The 24,537-nt window shown below is 34.5% G+C and overlaps 1 protein-coding gene across 1 annotated transcript in view; it reads left to right on the top strand.

Moving 5' to 3' along the window:
• Positions 1-19,727, top strand: part of LOC125665393 (carbonic anhydrase 1-like) — a 62,691-nt gene extending 42,964 nt beyond the window's left edge. Inside the window, exons 2-8 of the mRNA XM_056150945.1 lie at positions 9,500-9,602; positions 14,327-14,479; positions 15,129-15,292; positions 16,233-16,325; positions 16,484-16,556; positions 17,772-17,920; positions 19,499-19,727. Coding sequence (XP_056006920.1) covers positions 9,500-9,602; positions 14,327-14,479; positions 15,129-15,292; positions 16,233-16,325; positions 16,484-16,556; positions 17,772-17,920; positions 19,499-19,612 — 849 coding nt within the window. The 3' untranslated portion in view covers positions 19,613-19,727. The remainder of the gene's footprint in view (positions 1-9,499; positions 9,603-14,326; positions 14,480-15,128; positions 15,293-16,232; positions 16,326-16,483; positions 16,557-17,771; positions 17,921-19,498) is intronic.
• Positions 19,728-24,537: the final 4,810 nt, after the last annotated feature.

The following is a 24,537-nucleotide window of genomic DNA, read 5'->3' as shown; positions in this document are numbered from 1 at the left end:
GATGTTAGTCTATTGACAACTATAGAGAAAGGACGACAATTCAAAAGAAATGATCAGATCTTTATAATCACTCTCAGTACAACACAGAACAATGTAGACCCCTAAAACACCGGAGTTGGGCCTAGGAGGAGTAGAGATATTGTTGAGCTGTTACTACATGTATATGTAATATCAAGACTTTCATTTAAGAAAATGCTTGATTAATTAGTTCATTCGCAAAATACAGCGTGATCTGTTCTTTGAGTAATTATCCCGCATACAGAAGTACCATAATGTATTGGATCTGTGACACTCGAGCATTTGGAGGTAAATGTATGAACAAAAAACTGCAGGCTTTACGACATTAAATCACCATATGTAACTCAATACGTAGATCGCCCCGGCGCGTAATGGCCAGAAACGTCTGCAAGTGTTAAGTACCATGTATCAAATTGTCACAATTGACAAACATATTCTTGCTGAAAAAATCAGATAACCATAGTTAAACGCTCTTTTAGGAAATATCCTAAAGGAATTCTAGAATGTCTATCAAAAAAGTAGTCTTTCAACACAGTGTTAAAAGTGCTACATGCTCCATGGATAGTTGTGCTGGCTGGAATATTTGGATGTGCATTCATATGTTTATCCATTATATCATTAAAGAATCGTCTTTACTTTACGATCATGTTTCTTTCAAAATTGGTGACATCTTTCTAGAAACTTCCTCAGTACATTTCACATAGTTCCAAATATTTTTATAATTCTCTGTAGAACTCTTGCATCAGGAAATGACTAAGCGTTGTGTGATTTAGACAATGTGCCTGTTCTCTTTTCCTGTTCCTAATACCTCCGCCGTCCATTACTGATACCAACCAGCAGTTTATTCCTGAGTTCCTTGTATATGTGATGACCCGAACATCAGTTGTCCCTCCTCTTTCTCTCGTTTCTTGTGTTAGAGACTGTTACAAACTAAGACTGAATGTGTTAGGCATCAAGTATGTCTCACGTTTCACTAGACACGTCTACATATATACTTTCAACTTCTCTTAAAATAACGAAATCTTAACACCATTCTACTCGGATAAAGCAAATATTTACACACAGGAATAACATTAAAATAGTTTGCTTACCAGGTCTGACGTGCTTGTGTTTACGTTAAAATACTTCCACAAATCTACATCTACCAGGTATAGGATAATTTTGCAGGCTTCCCAATGTACTTCAGTTATTGAACAGTAGCAAATGGAATGTCCAATACATACAGATTGACTTTGAATAGCCTAGGTTTGTATAACTTTTAGAAATTCATTTCAAAATTAAGGATTATCTCCCTCATGCATAGCTCTGATCCTTAGACGAATTTGGCTCCAGTTTTTGGCACCCACTTTCTCCTTTTAGCTCTTACAAGTTTATCATCATTTCGAATTTCCAAAATTTCGGCTTGATCATCAATGAAGAGACATTATTTGTCGAAATACGCATCTGGTGCATCAAAATTGGTACCGTATATGTTTTACAATACAATTAAAAACTTCCAAGTAATTCAGTGCTGCATTTTAAAACATGGATTGTTCTAACCAATTTTGTTCTTCAATTCATTTCAAAAGATTTTAAATGTCATGTTTTGCGAATTTTCAGATATTTTCATGTGCATGATGAAATGAAGTCAAAGGCATGTAATCATCCATGTTTTGCGAAATTTCAGACATTTGCACGCGCATGAAGAAATGAAGTCAGATGCAGGTAAATAAGAGTGCACTCAGACTGGTGTCTTCCGCTACATGTATCTAAAGTTATTTCCGTCTTTAGTAGCCCTTTCCTCTTGCAAGACAGAGATGGCAATATTTATGTAGGGAGCAATTTTCAATCGAAGTAAAACGTAAATTATAAGAATATCTTGTTAGTTTCAAAGCTTCGGAGTTTTGTAGATGGTACCAAGTGACAAAAGCAAAACGCAAACTAATTACTTTTCGCTAAATCTTTTCAAATGATTTTTTTTCAAACTTTTTTGGGGTCTAGAATGAATCGCCTGATTTACACTCCTTGTTACATTTAGAACGTTACTGCTTTTTGGATAGATACTCTATAAATTTGAGTTTTTATGAAATCTTAAAGATATAGTAAGGCTCATTTTTAGTGAATTTTTTTCTCTCACCCCAAATCATCTTATTCCTTTCTAATATAGTTAAAAAGATATATGATGATATTTTTGATGTTTGAAATGACTACAGGTTTGTGAAGTTACACTAAGAACCAACGTGTATTGCAGAATGAATATTTGTCCAAAAAGCAAATATTCAGGGGACATAATTTGAAGATTATAATCGTTTCACATTTGAAATTAAATGCAAATAAATACATAAAATTGTTATTTTTATACAGAACATGACTTGCGTATGAGTCATTTGGACTCATTTTAATTCTTTAAATAAGATTTGAACAAAATGACCTTCACCATCCCTTAAAATGCAATATCAGTCTCTGTAAGTTCCAAATGCACGATTAAGAATCAGGCACCAGCTGTTTATCAAATGCACGGATTCTCGATATTTGTGTTGTCCACTTTATCCATGCATGAGGTAATTTTCAGTTGCAAGAGATTTCAAAGTTGCACAAAGCAACATATCTCGCGGTACATGTACCATCAGGGGGAACTAGATAATGAACTTGGGTGACCTTGGACTGTCGATGACTGTAATTATCACTGGTGATTGTGATGCTTTGATTATTAACCCAGTGTTTACATCACGTTGAGTTATCAATTATTAAATAGTTAGTATGTCTTAAAATGAATACTAGTACATTTTGTTAGGCTTCTATCAAGAATGCGGGTGCCTCAACAACACATGGGAGATTTAACGATGGTTCCACCCATGTCACTAGGCATGCGTGATTGTAATTACATGTATCTAAGATTTTTCTTTTAAAACACATATAATTTTACATCGATGAATACACAGTATTTTATGGTTACGAACTATTAATTATAAATAATATACATGAAAATCATTTTAAAATTATGCCCAGAAACTTGACATTTCTTAGTGAAACTGTGATAAATTGATTAAAATCGGACCCGAAATGACTCCAGTAGAATTTCAATATACATGTATATAAAAGAACCAGTTTGTTTTTATTTTTGGATAACGGTATAAATATAAAATCTGCCTTCTTCAGCGAAAAATATGCAATTTTATGGTAAACCAATTGCGATGAAAATTAAAAACCTTATAGGAGTCGAAAGATGAGGAATAGATTCCTGCACAAAATATGCACTTCCTTTAGAACCCTGATGATGGTACGATGTATCATTCCTCTATAAATTTCATTGTGAAGACTTTTCAGCTTTATCATTTTCTTCCTGTGTGCTTCTTTCTGTTCTACAAATGTATCATTATTTTATTGGTAATACCACTGTCCAATTCTGTACTTAAAACTATCATACGGTTCCAAACCAAATGTATGTTTTGTGAATGACTCTATTTTGTTGCGGATGGATCTGAACAATATTAGTTATTAGGTTTGTTACAGACTCTCTACGGATATGCATACATGTATTGGGCTGATTCATCTCACAGGCGGCGAGTAACAAATCTGAAAAGTGATTTATTTTCCCTCCTCGAGATCATATTGAGACGTCGATGAAGGGCTGCAAAATTTAGGCGCTTACGGACATTGGCCTTTAAACAAGAAGGGATCTTTCTCGTGCCACACCTGCTGTGACACGGGACTTCGGTTTTTGTAATCTTATCCGAAGGACCGCCCCATTTAGTCGCCTCGTACGACAAGCAAGAGGTACTGAGAACCTATTCTAACCCGGATCCACATTAAGGAGATATAAATGAATCAGTTAGATTAGTGAAATATTTGCTGGCGTGAAGCACTCATGTATGTTTAATTTAATTGTTATATTTACATTTTACTATCGTTTCTAACGGAATTCCCAGTCGTTAGAATGGATAATCTGATGTTTCATTAAACGAATTTCGGCTCCTTGATAAGTAAGTTAGAGATATTAAAATATTTATCTATTTTTCGAGATATGATGGAAATTGATATGATTTATTTTACACTTCCTGAAGTTTAGTAAAGGCTGTGTTTCAGTCGCAGTAATTAATACAATAATAAAATTCATTGAAATAATAGCTCTAGACTGAATCAAATTGCAAACAAGTGGAATTTAATTCAGATGTCGTTTGTCTCTCTCACCAAATACATATTGACTCCAATATACATGTATCATTGCAGTTCTGTAGTTCGTCTTAGCCATAAACAGAAATTATAATAATATGATGCGAAACATGAAATTGTTTTTTCCGTTAGTATCATATTGCGTCCTTGAGTCACAGTGACAATTTGCATTGGTTTATTTTATATCAAATAATCTCACCAATGGTGTGTTTTAATATAATAGTTGAATTTTGCTTGTAACACGCACCGTGATTGGATTACTTATTTCACCTGTACAGCAGCTGTACCGTGCTAATGAATATACCAATGACATAGCCATGTGACAGTCGTCGTGGATAGCATCATTCCATACATTGCTGTGTGCGATATTGTCCAATTAAATGACACACTGCAACTAAAATCAATGAATTTGAAATAACGTTTTGATTTTATTCCATGAATTTATAAAATGAAAAGGTAAAGATAACGAACAGTGATCAATCTCATAACTCCTATAAGGAATGAAAATTAAACGTTAGGCAAACACGGTCTCCTGGATATACCAGAGGTGGAATGAATCAGAGTTAGACAAACACGGACTCCTAGATATACCAGAGGTGGAATGAATCAGGTACCAGGGAGGAGTAAATATCCCCTGTCGACTGGTCACACCCGCTATGAGCCATATATATCTTGATCAGGCGAACGAAGTAATCCGTAGTCAAAATCAGTGTGTAAAGAACAGCTTAGCAATTGGTATGATATACGTCAGACAGAATTTGACAATGTTGTTTTGACAAAGTACATCTGTAGATCGTTATAACGACCAAAATATTTGCGAAATGTTGACATTAAATGAGACTGTTGAAACTCCTGCAACATCAACTTGTTTGTCAGTAGCCTGCTTTGATTTCAAAACTGACCATACGTAGAACAACCTCTTGCGTATCGTATCAGTTGAGAGACATAAATACCATATGCAGGTGATACTGGAATATTGCTATATACATATATTCTGTTATTGGTCAGAATTACCCATGATAACTCAACAAAATTCAATCACAAATGGAATTAAAAATCAACACGATTTATTTACAATTATTGTAAGAAAAATAAATTATAACAATAACAAAATATTTACTTTCGATAAGTATACAATGATATTGTTTGTTGCGGGTTCAAATGCTGGGCGAATTTTCCACACAAAACTGTCACAAATCGGCTGTTAATTCCGATCAAATTCCTGTAATTTCCCAGAAATATCCAAAATGAGTTTAATCACCAATTCTTAAAGAGCTTAATATAATAATAATAGACATTGACAGACATCAACCATTAAGAAAAGGCTAGGCCACATATGTCAATCAACACAACAGTAAATATGGAAGGTTGACGATTGAGAAGCTGAAATCACCCCCATTTGCCATAAGGATGAGTCGTTAGTATCCTGTTAACATATAAGTACGAAACAGATGTGGAAGATAGTGTGGTGTCTTTTATTTCGAGTTTACAGGGATATATCGAATCAACATATCAATGAAAATTACTATTTTTAAAACATCGGTATATCTAAATATCAAGTTGAAGACCACAGCAAGATATTTTTCCTTTTCGTGTAGAAGTTTTAGATAAATTATGCCTCATAAGAATATAAAAACAGATACGTTCACAAAGGAGCACACTTTGTGCCCATGGAAATACAAATTGTTTGTGACGTCTAATTCGGGTCTAAAGAGAACCTTTTCTTAGATGAACAGATTATGAGACAGCAATGCATTTAAATGATCACAATATTTATAGATGTCATAGTTTAGTTCTAGAGAAAGTTGAAAGGTCAAACTTATACGGTACCAATTTTGATGCACCAGATGCGCATTTCGACAAATAATGTCTCTTCAGTGATGCTCAACCGAAATGTTTGAAATCTGAAATACAATGTATCATGATTTATTATTGTAAAATGTGTTGTAAAGCAAGTGTTCACTTTCGGCACAAGTATAATCTATCAATGATCCAATATAACAGTGGAGATTAGATGAACAGATCAAAACAATTTATGTAAATTGTTCAAGATATTTTTGTAGAAATATAAAATACTGATTCCTTTTTTCTTTAATTGGAGATTAATTTCACGAAGAAGTACTTTGTAACATTACACTATAATGCGTGACTTCTAATTATAAACTTACAAGTGCTTCCCTTTTATTCAAAAATATACTGACAGTTTACAAACCTTGGCGAGATCAAGAGTTGAAAGGACTGGAATGTTCGACATAAAATGGTTAATTTGGGAAGGAAGATGATTGACAGACACGAATTTGAAGAGATAGAGGGAGAAAAGTGTAATTTCTAGGCCATTTTTTAATTAATGCATCTAAATTTAAAAAAAAGATAGAAGTGTATTTGATTGATCTAAAATCAACATAATCATGTTTAGACAATATTGCATGTAATAAAAGAGAAAAAAGTTCAATCGATACTGTGTTTTATTTATCCTTATCTTACTGGAGTCAGATCAGCGGTACGAGGTTTTTTTTTTTCTTTGATAGAAATTGTATTATTATTATTTTCCAACATCAGTTACACATACTATCAACACTTCCACACATACAGATTGATCCCGTAGGGATCCGGGTTAGAATAGGTCCTCAGTACCCCTTGATTGTCGTAAGAGGCGACTAAATGGGGCGGTCCTTCGGATTAGACCGCAAAAACTGAGGACCCGTGTCACAGCAGATGTGGCACGATAAAGATCCCTCCCTGCTCAATGGCCATAAACGCCAGGCATAGGCCTAAATTTTGCAGCCCTTCACCGGCAGTGGTCACCATGTGAGTGAAATATTTAATCAATCAATCATACAGATTGAAGGGGCTATATAGCATAACTGTTTACACATGTATACAAGAAAACGAATACATAAAGACGACATATATAGTGAGACAATCCGGAAAAAGTTATTCCGGCACCCGCGGCATTTCATAATTATGTTTTCGCTAGGTGGCGCTGTACACCTATAGTATAAATATAAGCGAAGCCAAGTCAGTTTCCAAGTTGATGCTGAAGAGAGTGGACAGACAGCTGTTAAAAGCGAATAGAAGGTAATTCAGGAATTGAATTAATAAATTCATTTAAAGCTTTAGATGTGGCTGAACAAGCCTTTCCTAGCTCTAAGTATTTATTTTTTTAAACCTGAATTCTAACTCGAGAGCCAAAAGAAGCCGAGCTGCGAGAGCCGGTATCCGATACCTTGAGCTTCCAAGAGCCAGGAGTCCCATTGAGCCGATCGAGCTGTAGGAGCCGATCGCTCAAGAGCATTGTACATAATTGATTAAAGACAAGTAGTCTCCACACTTATCTGTATATTTTGTATAATCATATATTTGTATATTTTGAAACTGCCAGGTCCTCAGAAAGTTAACTGAGGGGATTCAACCGCTTCTGTATGTAGTATTTGTATAATAGGGTTGCACGTTACAATAGCAATAAAGCCTTAGGTATTGCTTGAGAAGAGGTATCTCCACTCTGACCATCTATTTTCAAACAAATCCTCACAGCACAATTTCCTTTCTAATGAATAATAATTATTAAGATATAAAAGGACATCATTAAGTATGATAGTTCTTTTGTTTTTCTCGACACTTGAAATATATATTTCTTAACTAATACAATAATCCGATTTAAACCAACATCCTTATCCACATCACCAAGTATAACATTACATGCATTGAACATAAATATTTTGCCCATTTTTTCTCGGATAAAAATATTGAAAGTTGTTAATTTATTGATTGGCATTAGATACACAAGTTTTGTAGTTATTGCCACTGGGTAAATTCATTTTCAATGTGACAGTAAGTGCATATACAAAGCTACTTTGTTGTTTGACGTGGATAAGATTCCAATTTTTTGTTGTTTTTTGTTTGGAAATGTAGCTGAACTAAAAAAAAAAAAATTCAATTCGCCAACATTTAAATTCATCATACACTCTTAATAGCCCAGTATGTTGATTTCTTTCTCGTTTTTATATAAAACAACATTGAATTTTTCATGTGCGTACGTGTGAAAAAGTAAATATTTCCTCTAAGCCATTGAGTCATTCTAGATTATTTTTTATTAATGTACGTGTTCTCACTGATATTTTTCAGTTTACAAATGTCGAGTTTTATTTTAGGAAATCGGCAGATAAAATAGGTATACTAAGCTTCCATTAATATTGAGAGGTAGGACGTCGAATTGCACAACTCACAAATGGCGACCCATTTGTGGCTAAATTATGTAACACCGGAAGTCATTAAAATGGTCACAAGTCACAGAAGTAAAGGTAACCATGGTCTTTCGCATGACTCAGAATCAACAAAAAAGAAACTTTCTTAGCTGTTGATGGTATTAAATATAAGATTCATTTGTTTGGTTTAAAATATACATGCAGAGCTATTGCGTGAAAATATAAGTTAATACGAAAAATATTTTTTTTAAAAACACCAACAACATGGATATGTTTTTGACATGTCAAATTCATTCCCTGATTTTGCGTTAGGAATTCTTGGATGAATTGAAATTTCCCAGGGGATAAAAATGCTGATGCCATTTTAGTGCGTTGATTAAGCATAACGAGAAAACAAATAAATACCCATAAAACAATAAACTGTCCTAGCTTATGGTCCAGTATTTCTCTGGGGGTCCAAATACAATCTTTAGGAATGGTTTTGAAAAGACAGTTAGCAAAATGCATATCATAATACCTTTTTTTCTGCTTAATTAAAGTATGTTCACTACACTGTATGACATAAGAATAAAACAATAATGACTCTATATCTAGTTTCACATTACTGTGCTCTTTACTATTGTACAGTGTAAGGCTTAGAATGCCACAAATTGGTACCTGTGTAAAGCATGATCTGTAGTTTAAGAAATTCTCAAGGTTTTTTTTTAGAAGCCTTACAATGGTAAAACATGACAAAATAGAGAATACAAAAAGTAAACATTTGATAAACAAGGCTGATGGACCCCTCAAAACAAACAAAACTGAAGCAGCAGAAAGTGTGAAGTGAGCAGTGTACGGTTGGATAAGGTGTTCAATGTTAACGATTGCAACACAAGGTTACACCGCTAACACGACCGAACTGACAAGAACATGTTTCTGCACCGGATGTTGTTTGTCAAGTCTATATATCTGAGAGAAAATTAAAGAATATTGTTCACTATAGTAGATCAGAGCGTGGACCACAGGGAAGCAACGCCACCACACGACTGTCCCGCAGAGAAATTATCACAATGCCAGTAGTAAAGACGATATACAGCAGAATTATTCTGATGACTGGAATACATTGGCTGTTTATTCTATTACAGTTAGCTCCCATCAAAGCAAGTACCCTAATTCGCCAGGATGATCCAGGAAAATCAGATATGGAGTCCAACACACAGTTTACCTATAACCCAAACTCCATGAGAGGTGAGTGTTAGACAAGTACCCGTAGATCTAAAACCAAACCATCAGGACGAATGTTTAAATAATAACAGAAGATAATTCGGTGATGGGTAGTTCATGCAAATTCGTGCGAAGCGCTGCAGTTCACACCTCATCTATTTTCGAAAAAATGAGATTCATTTCTTAAATTTACATTCTACTTTCATTTTTGTTGGAATTCCCTGTCATTAAAATAGACGTGCTATACTTATCCAGATTCACACGCGCACTGTTTACAACTGTAGCGCATTCATGAGGAAATGGCCATCATTACAATTTGTACACTCTGTGATCTTTTAAGAGATACATATACTTGTCTGTGGCAGTACTCTTCAGGTTGACTCGGTAGCAATGGACGAAATAGACCTATTATTTTAGCATTATTGTTCTTGATTAAATTTGGTATTAGATAAAATATAGAAATTGGAGCTAAGATCTACCACCAGGAAGTCTGTGGGTAAACATCCTGGTGGAGATGTACATGTACCTTTAATGACAGGAAATCTGCTACATCATCTCTTCCCAACATAATATAATCTAACAATTACCAAAAATTTAAAAAAAATCAATATTTAAGATAATATATTAACTGTAGTAAATCACAATATCAAAATTCATTGTACAGTAAATGAATATGCTTGTTTTGTTTATATTTATATGTATATCACAAAACAATTTTAATCAAGCAAGTCAAAGTTTCAGGGGGGTTTCATAGTAATGAGTATGGGTATAAAGTCGAGTTATTCTCGGTTTTTAAATTAGTGAAACGAAGCTTTAGGAGGTTTACTTAAAATAATGCATGTTTAATTATTGTACGAATTGTTCATAATATACTACACGTACCTACCATTATTTTAAATGCACAAATAATATTAGCTCATCCGTTAATTGATTCGACTTGAGAACTAGCATCATTAGATTTTTCTTACTCCTGGCGAGGAGAACAGCGAAGAAGTAGAAACTCAATTGTACATACGACAGGGTTTACTGATTGTTAATTAGACAATAAGAGAGGTGTCATGAACAGACATCACTGGAAAGACAAAATAAAGAATTTTACTTATTTTATTTCACTGATCCCATCTCTGGTGTGTCCAGGGGTCCGTGTTTGCCCAACTCTCTATTTTGTATTGCTTATGGGAGTTATGAGATTGATCAATGTTCGTTATCTTCACCTTTCATTATTAGTGTTTTACGAGTATGTGTGCGGTTGGTTATTTTTCCAACATTAGGGTAAATGACATGTAGATAGAATAATAGTTATATTTTTGAGAATGTGTCGCATAACTGAAAATGCAACACCCATAACAAGCATCCTCTCACTTACATAATAATATGCATATGACATATTATGCAATTGCATTCAAAATCAGATTTACACGGTAGTCATTCACCGTAATTAGATAGGACATTTACCGCCCATCAAAAATATTGCATTGTCTTTCAAAAAGGTGACCCATAAGCCATCCATTTCATTTTTACTTAGGGATCGTGGTTAGATTACAAACTTGATTCTTTGAACTCAGTTCTGATTAGTAATCCTTTACATATGTATTCCTTGTTAAAACAATGTTTAACTCTCAATAAAACACAAATCATTGTCAATTATCGCCGCGACAAGACGTCGTACCGTCCCTCTTCACGCATATAACGTTGACCTCTTAATAATTTCTTTGATAGTACATGCATTTAGCTTACTAGAAATCTTCGTTATGGTGTATACAACAACTTCCGTTGCTCATTTAGTGATAATGACAGATTGTGAAATTGGAACAGCGCTATAAAAATTATATGATGAATAAAGAGAACAAATACTTTATTTATTCCAATTTATACTTACAAATAAGGTTTCCTGATAAACTCTGAAACGTTTGCTCCAGAGTTACTGCTTGCACATTTAATATTATTTCATTTGATATTCTACCCTGAAATAGAAAATAGAGTAAAGTGGTGGACACGCTTTGGGGGATCACCAGTGCGATTTTTTAATATGAAAACTTCAAATAATACGATATGAAGAAAATTTGTAAATAGTAGTTATGTTTGTAGATGCTTCTTTTGATAATTGTTGAAAATAAACTTTCAATCCGTGATTTTAGTCTTGAATCAGCCGTATGAAAACTTCCATAACATATGTGTCTGGAATGCTGAATATCAAATCTATAGAATTAACATCTGCAAATATTACTCCGGAAATACCGTCTTCTTCAAATGGAGTTCCTTACAAACAATATTGCATTTTGATATTGGGAAAATTTATTTATCTTATATCTATCAACATCCTTTCTTTTTTATACAAGTAAGAACAAATTGAAACTAATTTACGGACAATTATATGAGTGATGTTCTTTTTGTTGAAATCATAATTGCACATTATTGCTTCTCTTACTTAATCCAGTGACAAACACCCCTCACCCTTTTCCAGTGATTATACCTATGGTTATTAATTGATTGGTTTTATATAAATTGTTTAAAATCCCCCTGAAGCATTTTTCATTGATATGGAGAATTCACGACTGCAAATTTTAGGCCTTTAAGCAGATAGGGATCTTTCTCGTGTCACACCTGCTGTGACACGGGTCCTCGATGTTTGCAGTCTCATCAAAGGACCGCCCCATTTATTAGTCAAGGGGCACTGAGGACCTATTCTAAACCGGATCTCCACGGGATATGGTTATTCTTATTAAAGCAGTGAATTGATCTAATTATTACCATTTTATTGAAATAATGGATGGAATCTTTTCTTATTTCTGCGTAAATTTATTCAGTAAACCTCTATCAGTTCTTAATTATGATATTATTAAGTTAAAATATTAACTAATGGTATCATAATATGAACTATCATTAATAATATTCTTAAATCAATTAATAATAAAAAGTATGTCTTTTATTTGAAAAAGGTGACTTTCTAATTACAGCGCCCATCAATTTAATAATATCATTCACGATTTAAAGATATTCATGGAAATACATGATGTCTGTAAATATATCCAAGAGAGCAAATATTTAAGTTTACAGTAAAACTTGCTAATCTGGAACTTGCATAAATTCTCTGTTATAAATAAGACTTTTCAAGCCCCATGGAAAAACCTTACACTATCTCATTTTTAATATGAATATAACTCATTTATGTTACAAGTAATACATGTTTGGAGGTCCAAGATACTTCGTATTAATCAAGTTTTCTTGACTGAATATGATATCAATAACATAACTAATGCACGCAATTATTTAAATATTGTTCTTCATTTCATTCAACTCATGTTCGCAACTTTTCAAAGATTCATTTTAAACGTCTTTCTTCTATGCATTATATTATATATTTGTATATTATGATTTCCAGCGCTCGCGTGGGTGTTCATCCAGTAATTCATAAAACTGATATTTTATCATAATATAACATTTTTTCAGTGGATTGACAACGGTATGCAAATTTCCATCATTTTTGGAAATACAATATACATGTGTTGTAAATGATTTAAAAATTTGTCTATAATTGAGGTCAAAACCAAAGCAAACACATGCTTAAACAACAGCTTAACAATATCACTAACAGTCAAAACAGTACTTCGTCAAATGATTATCATAAGCTGTGTTACACTGGTTTCTTTATCTTTAATAATATTAGTGAAATATAAGTTATATCATACCTGTAATCATGTGCTGATGAGTTAACTGTATATATCATCTCGGGGACTCGCCTGGTCGACGATAAAATGACTAATCATCCACTTAGGACTTTGGTAGGAATTCTGATTGACTCGTGTAGATATAAAGAAACCTAAGGGCAATAAATTTACATGTATATACCTGTATTATGCCCATGCGTCATTACATCTACTTTTAACTCTTTCCTGTGATACTAATTTGTATCAATTTAAAACTATGAAATCTTCATCTCTTCAACCATAATATTTACAACTCGGTCTATCACTGTTTCATACTAAACTTGCCTTAATATTTGTTCTAGCAAAATTGCTCTCTCATATATTTCGACTTTAGAATAGAGTTTATGGATTGCTGGCTGACCTTCGAATGTGAATACAAAATTATTCACACGTTAAGATGACTGTCCGAACAAATGGTACTTTGAATATACATCAGAGCAGACAATGTACTGTAGCAAAATAGACGGATATGCTAGCATGTATATATTAAGTTTTTGTTTTGCCAGGCCTTTTTCGATAGTCCATTGTTATATCAAACATCGTTGTTGAAAAACCGACAGTTCTAGCGAGACCAGCCGTGGGTTTCCGATGATGATCAACCATCAGACACATTGGGGACAAAATACAATGTGCAGAAAAAGATTAAGGGGTTTAATGTACAAAAATAGTGTCTTAGATGATGTTTTATTTTACCAAAGAAGGAATTAATTCTATGTTTGTTCAATTTGTTACGATGTTTTCTACTAAATTTAACAACGGAGGATTGTCCCGTGGTCGCTTAAGCCAATAAAGGTTTAAAACTGCAAAACCAAATCACCATTTTCCAATTATCCTAATTAAAAATCAATGTCCTACATGGAAAAACTAGAACAAATGCTCTGACACATTAGAGACTTGAATAATTTTGCTGAGGTAGCGAAATTAGGTCCAAATAGTACTTTCGTGATCATAGGTTCGATTTTTATGTCGATTTGAATATAGATGTCCAGGGCTTCTGCCCCTATTTCTGATTTCAGATCATGCATAACCACTCTGTTGTAGGTCCACCTATGTGGAATTACCTGTGGAAGGAGTGCAGGGCCCGGGGGCAGTCCCCTATAGACATCAGCACACAGAGAGTGCTATACAAGAGGGGATACAAGATTAACTATAACTTGGAGAACATTCGGACTAGTGGCATGTTCGTCAATAACGGTAAATACACAGATGAAAGGCTTCGTATGATGTTGTACATGTACACATTGTTTAGATAGGGATATTGCTTTAACACACATCCTGGTGAAAGTTACAGAAATGTGTATTAATGATGTCATTAACATGTATTTAAACATACGATAGCGTACAAATTAAACATCAAATACATAGGAGCGACAACTTTTTAAAAAAAAATACATATATTAATATATCACTGGCATCCATTTATCATATTACTCTTTATCTTAGAAACCTTAAGAAAGACTGAATATACGAATCGTACAGTGAACGTTATACTGATTCTTACGGAAGTTACTTGGATAATGTTGAGTTTTTCTCGAGCACTAGTTTTCCCAAAAGACAAAATACATTTATGGTTGATTCATATTCATGTTTTACCGCATGTATCTCATATTAGACCGACACCATTCTCTGTCTGATGACTTTTTGTCTAACCCTCAGATTTTCGTTAATTGTAAGCCATTCCTGTGCCTTTTATTAGATTGGTGCCATTTTCTATCTGAAGTCTTTTTGTCTCACCCCTCAGAGTTTCGTTAATTGTAGGTCATTCCTGTGCCTTTTATTAAATTGATTCTATTCTCTGTCTGATGACCTTTTGTCTCACCCCTCATAGTTTCGTTAATTGTAGGCCATTCCTGTGCCTTTTATCCAGACAAGAAGCTACGTGTACTTTACGGTGTTCCCCACTCCGAGAGGGACATGTACGTGTTCGATCAGATTCACTTCCATTTCGGAAATGACCTCGAACACGGCTCAGAACACTCCATGGACGGAAGATTCTTTCCCATTGAAGTAAGTACATCTGGTTTTGTTAAGAATTTTATACCCGCCTATCTATGTTAAAGTAATTCCACCCTCCTGTGATGTCATCAAATTTTGCAAAATCAATGATTTATTTAGATTTATGCATGATAGAAACATAAATTTTGTTGGAGTCTTTTCCTATAATTATTGTAAAAAATCTTGTTAAAAATAAAATATTTCAAAAGTCTAAGTTATAGATGAATAATCAATGATGCGTTTCAAAATATTGAATCCAAGGGCAATGACTCTGTTGCTATTGATTTCTTTATCAAATCTATTATGCGATGATTTCCTTTATTTTTTACATACATTTTGTATATTTTTGTGAAGATACAGTTTCATGAAATTGTTATGAATGCTACTATATCGTCATAACCAGTTTTTATGAGATTTTGATAACGCTGATTGATGAAAATTGCAATTTTCTGACTGTAATACATGATTCTGATTATGTACGTCTCACATCTTAAAAAGTGTGATGACCTATGTATTTTATTTGATAATTTGTTAATTTGAACTCTAATGAATGGAAATAAATACACATTTTAAACTTGTATCAGATAAAACTGCGAGTATGGAGTTACCTTAAAAGAGTAAATAATATTGATTACAAGGGGGGGGGGGGGGGGGATCAGCATAGCTGTTATGTAAATGCGGTTAACATTTACTAATATGTGTATGTACGTTGTACTTGTATATGTTACCAAATTCGCATATAGTCAATATAATTCAAAACAAATGATGACTATAATTTTGCTAAAAATGCCGGATAAGCATTTTTGTTCTTCCAATCAGCAGCACGTTAATATGCCATAATCTATACTTGAGTTTTAAGTCTGGTGTATGTATTTCATCATAGTGTGTGTGTATATTACCAGGGTGCTAATTCCATGTTGTAAAAACTTTTATATTTACGTTCTATTAATAGCTTCACATGGTCCACTATAACTCCAAATACGGCGACGCGAAGAACGCATCTAAATACGTGGATGGAACCGTAGCTCTCTCGGTTTTGTTCGAGGTAAACTATTGATTTTAAATTATTTCTACGTGTAATTTTATCTTTACACTGGTTGTGAGTCTTTGTAGTAAAGTATATAAAAACCTATCAACTAAATTAACAATCAAAATCAAATCTAGTCACAGGAACTTATATACATAGTTCTTAATATGCTACAGGTCGGACACAACGGACCGAGTGAGGTTGACAAGTTCATTCAAACCTACGTCCCTCGGATCAAAAAACCGAAATGTAAGTGTTTTAACCACATATTTCATGCCCATATAGTGTATGAATTTGATGAATAGTTTAATGAATGTTTATTAGTTTATAGTTAATTCTTTTGCAGCACATATGCCATGTTTATAAGCAGTATCAACAGGGGATGCTTACTCCTCCTAGGCACCTGATCCCACCTCTGGTGTGTCCAGGGGTCCGTGTTTGCCCAACTATCTATTTTGTATTGCTTGTAGGAGTTATGAGATTGATCACTGTTCGTTATCTTCACCTTGCATCACAGCATCTAGAGGATATACTATATTAGAAACTTCAGTTTTATAAAGTTACAATAAAAAGCAGAGAAAACAAAGGCAAGCTGAATTAACATTGGCTTTTAATTTCTGTGCTTTAGATGATGGTGTTCAGGCTGTTATTGACCTCTCCTGTAATTTCTGTGTTGTAGATGATGGTGTTCAGGCTATTATTGACATGTCGTGTACTTTTTGTGTTGTAGATGATGGTTTTCAGACTGTTATTGACCTGTCCTGTGATTGTGTTGTAGATGACGGTGTTCATACTGTTATTGATATGTCCTGTAATTTCTGTGTTGTAGATGACGGTGGTCAAACTGTTATTAACCTGTCCTGTAATGTCTGTGTTGTAGATAACGGTGATCAGACTGTTATTGACCTCTCCTGTAATGTCTGTGTTGTAGATGTACATATATGTAGATGACGGTGTTCATACTGTTATTGACCCGTCCCGTAATTTCTGTGTTGTAGATGATGGTGTTCAGGCTGTTATTGACCTGTCCTGTGATTGTGTTGTAGACAATGGTGTTCATACTGTTATTGACCTGTCCTGTAGTTTCCGTGTTGTAGATGACGGTGTTAAGACTGTTATTGACCTGTCCTGTAATTTTTGTTTTGTAGATGATGGTGTTCAGATTGTTATTGACCTGTCATGTAATTTCTGTGTTGTAGATGACGGTGTTAAGACTGTTATTGACCTGTCCTGTGATTTCTGTGTAGTAGATGATGGTGTTCAGATTGTTATTGACCTGTCCTGTAATTTCTGTGTTGTAGATGACGGTGTTCAGGCTGTTATTGACCTCTCCTGTGATTTCTATGTTGTACATATATGTAGATGACGGTATTCAGGCTATTATTGACCTGTCTTGTAATTTCTGTGTTGTAGATGATGGTGTTCAGACTGTTAATAACCTGTCCTGTAATTTCTGTGTTGTAGATGATGGTGTTCAAGCTGTTATTGACCTGTCCGGTGTACTGCCATACAATAGAGACTTTTTCACATACTACGGCTCCAAAACAACACCACCCTGCGAACGTAACACCCGATGGATAATCTTTAGACAGCACAGGACCATCACAAGAAAGGTAAATTTTAATTATCCCAAATGTATGTACCAAGCACACGTGAAAGTGATTTATTGTACTTAGAGTCTGATTATAATTCACTGCCGATCATAATGTAGGTAATACCTCACCACCATCAGAATTGTATATAGAAAGATTCACTGCCGGTCATAATGTAGGGAATACCTCACCACCATCAGAATTGTATATAGAAAGATTCACTGCCGGTCATAATGTAGGGAATACCTCACCACCATCAGAATTGTATATAGAAAGATTCACTGCCGGTCATGATGTAGGGAATACCTCACCACCATCAGAATTGTATATAGAAAGATTCACTGCCGGTCATAATGTAAGGAATACCTCACCACCATCAGAATTGTATATAGAAAGATTCACTGCCGGTCATACTGTAGGGAATACCTCACCACCATCAGAATTGTATATAGAAAGATTCACTGCCGGTCATACTGTAGGGAATACCTCACCACCATCAGAATTGTATATAGAAAGATTCACTGCCGGTCATAATGTAGAGGAATACCTCCCCACCATCAGAATTGTATATAGAAAGATTCACTGCCGGTCATACTGTAGGGAATATCTCACCACCATCAGAATTATATATAGAAAGATTCACTGCCGATCATAATGTAGGGAATACCTCCCCACCATCAGAATTGTATATAGAAAGATTCACTGCCGATCATAATGTAGGTAATATCTCACCACCATCAGAATTGTATATAGAAAAGATTCCTATTATGTATGTTGGATTCATCTGAAAGCTAGTTCACAGAATAGAAAAAAAGTAATATCATTAGAACACACTACATCCGAACGACCGCACCATTTAGTCGCCTCTTACGACAAACAAGGGGTACTGAGGACCTATTCTAACCCGGATCCCCACGGGATCAGATCTAATGAATCTGCTTTAATAAAATCAACATGTAACTGACGACTTCCTGAGAAAATTATGACTGAGGGTGACTTTAAAAATCGCAGATAAAGTCATCTATCAGGTGACAATAGACGGGTCTCTATTATACAATATAACACTTATAAAAATAAATAATTTCTACGAGAGAAAAAGAATTAAAGGATTTTCTTTCTTTCAAAAATCAATTAGGAAATTGAAATTTCCTGTAGGACAAGTGTTTTTCCTAAAAGATTTTTTTCCAAAGATGATTATCTGAATCTCAATTGAGAGTTGATTTTTGAAGTCTGCAGGTGATGTTCAATAAGATGAAAGGTTCGGTTTCTCGGAAGAAATGTATGTAATGAATGTAAAAAATCTAACAATTTGGTTTTTGCAAAATAACACGAGAACATGTCCAACAGTAAATTCGCATTTCTAAACATACTAGTAATCTGATGACTTTAACCACCAAATAATATTAATATAGACAGAAAAAAAATTTAAAACGGCAAAAATACCGCATTACAGACAAATATATTAAACGAGGGGAAATTGGGTATATTCATTAAGATTTTATTTAAGTCACATGCAATAATTTCCCACAATTATCACCAGTGAGATCTACATTTGTACATTGTGAATGTCAATAATAATTATTTTGTTTCTCATTATAGTCACATCGGCTTCTATTCCTCCTGATGAACAAAGAGGGAGAGAGGATCTCTCGATACGGGAATTTCCGACCCGTCCAGGACATCTCCTGTAGGCTTGTGGAGGCTAACTTTTAAACCAAGCGTCCTACAAAGTACAGTGGGGCTTCAGTTGTGTTTCCTGGTACACCAAAGGCCAACAGCGAACGCCACAATGCAGGATTGATATAAATAAAACCACGTGTTGATAACACTGTACTGTATATCTTTTAAACGTATTGATATTTTAAAACGGGTTACAAGAATGTGCCAAAATGTATATATCGCTTACAAGTTTTTTGGAATAAATGTTTCGAAATAAAAGTTTGTGTAGACGACATACGTTCCTGCAAATTGACATGCATGTCTCATCATTAATTTTTAGTTCTTTGCTCCTTCAAATTAGATAGTCGAAGTAAAAAAAATAAACCCAACTTCAACCTGACATAAATGTAAATAGTGTACAGTAGTTAAGGTACTGGTCGATTGTCGTTCATCTTCCAGGAGTTATCGTTCTTTGGGTTTCAAAGGAAGATTGGAGTAAGAGTGTTGTCTTACACAGATGTTACATTCATGATTCTCAATATTACGTTAGAGTCTATAAAATAATCATGTTTATGAGAGATTGCAACTCACATGTTTACAACAGGCTGCCCTTTGTGTCTTGACGGATATGCAATGTAAATATTATTTATTGAAACTTTAGCTCAGTATGTACGTTGCCTCAATATGATGCACTCGCCTATTTTAAAATAACTCATTTTCGTTAGTAGTTTATACCTTCAAGAATTTCTTTCTTCGGATGAGACCTATAAAAAGTCGAGATCACGGGTAGCGCCAGGCGTTGGCACGTTTAAGAATCCTCACTGCCTCGGGTAGCGCCAGACGTTTAAGAATCCTCGCTGTCTCGGACTGTGGTACTTAAACTACAGCTGTTTACGTCTCAATAGAAGTAAAAACTCTTGAACATAAAACAAACAAAACATAGCCAAACATGTGAAACTTGAAAAAAAAACCCAATCATTTTAGGTGCTGTGCAATATATCCAGCACTATGCGAGCTTTATCATTTAAATTTTACATAATCATTATCCCCGCACACCAACATAAATTTTTAAATGTGAAATAACTGCAATGCTGAATGCCAACATACTTATCATGAAGAGTGTTATTTGAAAATAATTGGAAATGTAAATACTTGGAGATTTTCGCCCGCCTACATATTTGATCGGGAGTTGATTTTGTAATAAAGACATTAGGATCATATTGGGCAAAAATAATGGATGGTGTGAGGTGATCCTTACCCAAGGTCATTTGGCCAATGTCACTGGTAAAAAGAAAGTTTAGATCGGAAAATGAAATTTTCTGCAATTATGTTTTGTAAATTAGTTGGAGGGTCTGATGTGATTGCTATCTAAGACCTGACATAGAGTCCTGTACACTGTCAATATGCTCAATAAAGAAGTATAACCACAATGTTGATCACTTGTCACAGTACCACACTCAACAAATTGGTTATGTTAACTCCATGGGTGAGAGTGTTTTTAATGAAATTTCAAAATATACCTGTATTTATGAAGAGTGAAGATCAATCTCATGACTCCTATAAGGAATACAATGTGCCTAGGAGGAACAAACATCCCCTGTCGACCGGTCACACCCGCCATAAGCCATATACCTTGATCAGGTAAATGGAGTAAACCGTACTCAAAATCAGTATGCCATGAACGGCCTAACAATCGGTATGAAACACATCACACAGTCTTTGACCCAATGATAGGTTGCATTTGCAAAACTAGATGCTAATAACGACCATAGAACTTGCAACTTTAAACGAGACTTTTACGTTGCATGTTACGTATTTCATACAACACACAGGTTTTGTCGTAAGTGCGTTATAGCTTACATCATGTACAGTCTAGATAAGTTCAACATTTGAAAAGAATAAAAGGGCACATTAATTACTTCATTCACACATGCAAAAAGACGGTTGACACTGTTGTAACACGGTGGCAACAAAGACAATGAGGAAGGTTCCGTGATTTTATTTTTATTTGACGCAAACGAAAGGACAGGACAATTTACGAGACACGATCCGAGTTACTAAATAAAGATCTACATTTTTCCCCATGCTATCTTCTAATGGGGACCATCTATGCGATTCTTATTCTACCTTCTCCTTTCGAGTAGACATTTTAATAATCCAGACGTCACCTCAGCAGAGTGTAGATGATGTCACAAAGCCGTATTCAATATGAGGATTACCTCCATCTTTTAACATGAATCTGTGTTTCATTTTAATGGACTATTTTTCTTATTCTTGGATATGAATGTAATATGAACAAAACCTGTACTTTAATTTTTTTTTTTATAAAACAGCATATTTACATGTAAGAGGTTTTCTATCTTGTATTAAATTCCAATCTTTATATGTAAATTATCAAATGCATAGGTTTGCTTTAGCATCTGAAATCTAAATACCTATAAACTAGCAATTGTTTCTTCTAGCGAATCTGAAATGATGTCATTAGTGACAACGATTCCATAAAAAAGAGAAATGCCATTGATTTATCTTATACGATTATAGAAGGATGCGATTACACACTTTGGCATTGTGATTAATAAAATTTCAATTCTATTTAGTGTTTGTATAAATTCATGACAACATCCTTCTTGGATTGTTTCACGTACTAATTCGGGATAAAACTTGCGAAATCTACACACGGCTACTAGGGGCGAATCCCCGCTAGGTGAAACATAACAAGGGGATAATAGGTTCACAGAATGGTTCTAAGATGAAGAAAATAATTGATGAGATCCTTGGTTTTAGGGTATACAGCAAGGAGCGTTCATTGGAAGACAAAACTGAATTTTATATCACTTCGATGACGTCAAAATGCAAAACGGAATTTGAATGACCTGCCATCCCAGAGTTACAACCAATTCTACATAGCTGCCCTGAAGTCCAGTAATACTTAGTTCCATACATGTGGTCTGCATTGCAGGTTTTTCTATAAAAGCACCAGTTGAAAGGGAATTCACAAGTTGGACCCAAATTGCAATGTATTCTAAATTCATACAGTAATACAGCCGCAATTGACGGGGATGGGGAGGTGGAAATGGTCGTTTCTCTGCCTCGGGTGAAAAATTAAATAAACATCCCATTGAAACACTGGTTGTGAATTCCATTGCTACTTCACACGCCACTCAGTGTGATATTCCAAAGGCCAGTAGTTTCTTCTTTCTTTCTTTTTATCAATCGTTATGCAAATCACCTTGTAATGTGTAATTTTTTCCACACTCTATGAGATAAAACACCCTTAAGTGACATCTATTTGTGAATGGATTTTTTCTGTACCATGGGAGCATTTGCTTCACACAATGGAGAGGAAGGAAATGGGATGCTCGGAGGTAATAGTCCATTACAGCGTCAGTTTTGTCGTTACGGCTTTAAATCATCACCCATGCTCATCGTACATATAGTGTTCTTGTTTTTCTATTTAAAAAGCTTAATTTGACAGGAAGTAGACGGCGGTATATAAATTACAAAAACATTATTTGAAAGTATTCCGTACGAGTGCCAGTTGGAAATGATCACGCAACAAATCTCGTGTATTCTTTTTTAAATATGTGACATGCCTACATTCTGTTCCAAAGTACTCATTCACTATGTTTATTAACTTTATTTGCCACTTTCCTGTTAAATGTACGAAAAAGTAAAAATATATATCAAAACACTCATGTAGAATATTTTGAAAATTAAACCAATTCTCCAGTAACAGGGATATTACATGTGTAATCTGTGTTTTAAAGGGATTGATTCACGGTTTTACCCAAAATTTTGTCTTTCACTTTTAATGACTAACATATACTGTCTAATGTGTTTGAAAGATTTCACATGAAAATTAAGGTGATACATCATCACAGAAGCTCAGTTTATAGAGTTTATTATTTGTTTTGTAAACAAAGATTGCGGTATGCTATTGCTTACGAAATTTTCAAAAGAAATGGATATCGATCTAAGTATTATTATATCTTTCACATTTCAAGCATTTTTGGGGTGAAATGTGTCATCTAAAAGTAAAAATTTGTGACTATGCAAAATTAAAATGCATTACATTACAAAATCAATAGTTCACTTGTTTGTTTGTTTACATAAAAAGACTCGAGTCTTTGTTTACATAACACATATTTAAGGCTAAATATTACTTTTATTCTTGCATTCAGAAGGTCAAAAGTTTGGTCGTCAACATTAAATGAGCTATATTTCTAATGTTTAACATCAAAAATGAAAATATTTTTATCAAAAATCGCGAATCAGTACCTTTAAAAATGCTTCACATTTCAACAGTCTCCTTTAAAGTCCGCATTTCGCCAATTCTATGGTTGTTATAATGATATCATTTGCAAATACAAGTTTTCACTGTGTTGGATGCTGTCTGACAAGTTTCTTTTACACATCTTTACATACTAATTTTCACTACGGATTACTCCGTTTACCTGACCAAGATAAAAAAAAAGGCTCACGGCGAATGTGACCGATCAGCAAGGAATGCTTATTCCTTCAAGACACCTGATACCACATCTGGTATCTCCAGGAGTCCGTGTTTGCCCTTCTCTTGATGTTGCCTCTTTTATAGAATATATGTGATACTTACCCGATTTGATCATATACAAAATATTTACATTCAATGTCGGTTACAATAGTTCCGTGGTAGAGCGTTCGTTTCGTGTCCAGGAGGTTATGAGTTCGAGCCTCACTCGTGCTGCGTCAATTCTAGGTAGTTATCGCTCCTTCGTTAAACGCCCGGCATTTAAAAGTAATAATCACGGGTCTTTGGGATATGACCTTAAATATGGAGGTCCTGTGTTGCGACAGACGTTGACACATTAAAGAAACCTCACTGCTACGACCCGGAGCGCAGAGCATACGTCTAAAATTGTGGTACTTCACCTACAGCTGGTGACATCTCAATATGAGTGAAACATTCTAAGCAATTTGTTGTCGTTATTGGGGATACGACT

The sequence above is a fragment of the Ostrea edulis genome, chromosome 10, assembly GCF_947568905.1.
Source record: "Ostrea edulis chromosome 10, xbOstEdul1.1, whole genome shotgun sequence".
Classification (NCBI taxonomy): Eukaryota; Metazoa; Mollusca; class Bivalvia; order Ostreida; family Ostreidae; genus Ostrea; species Ostrea edulis.
This window is presented reverse-complemented; position numbering and strand designations above follow the sequence as displayed.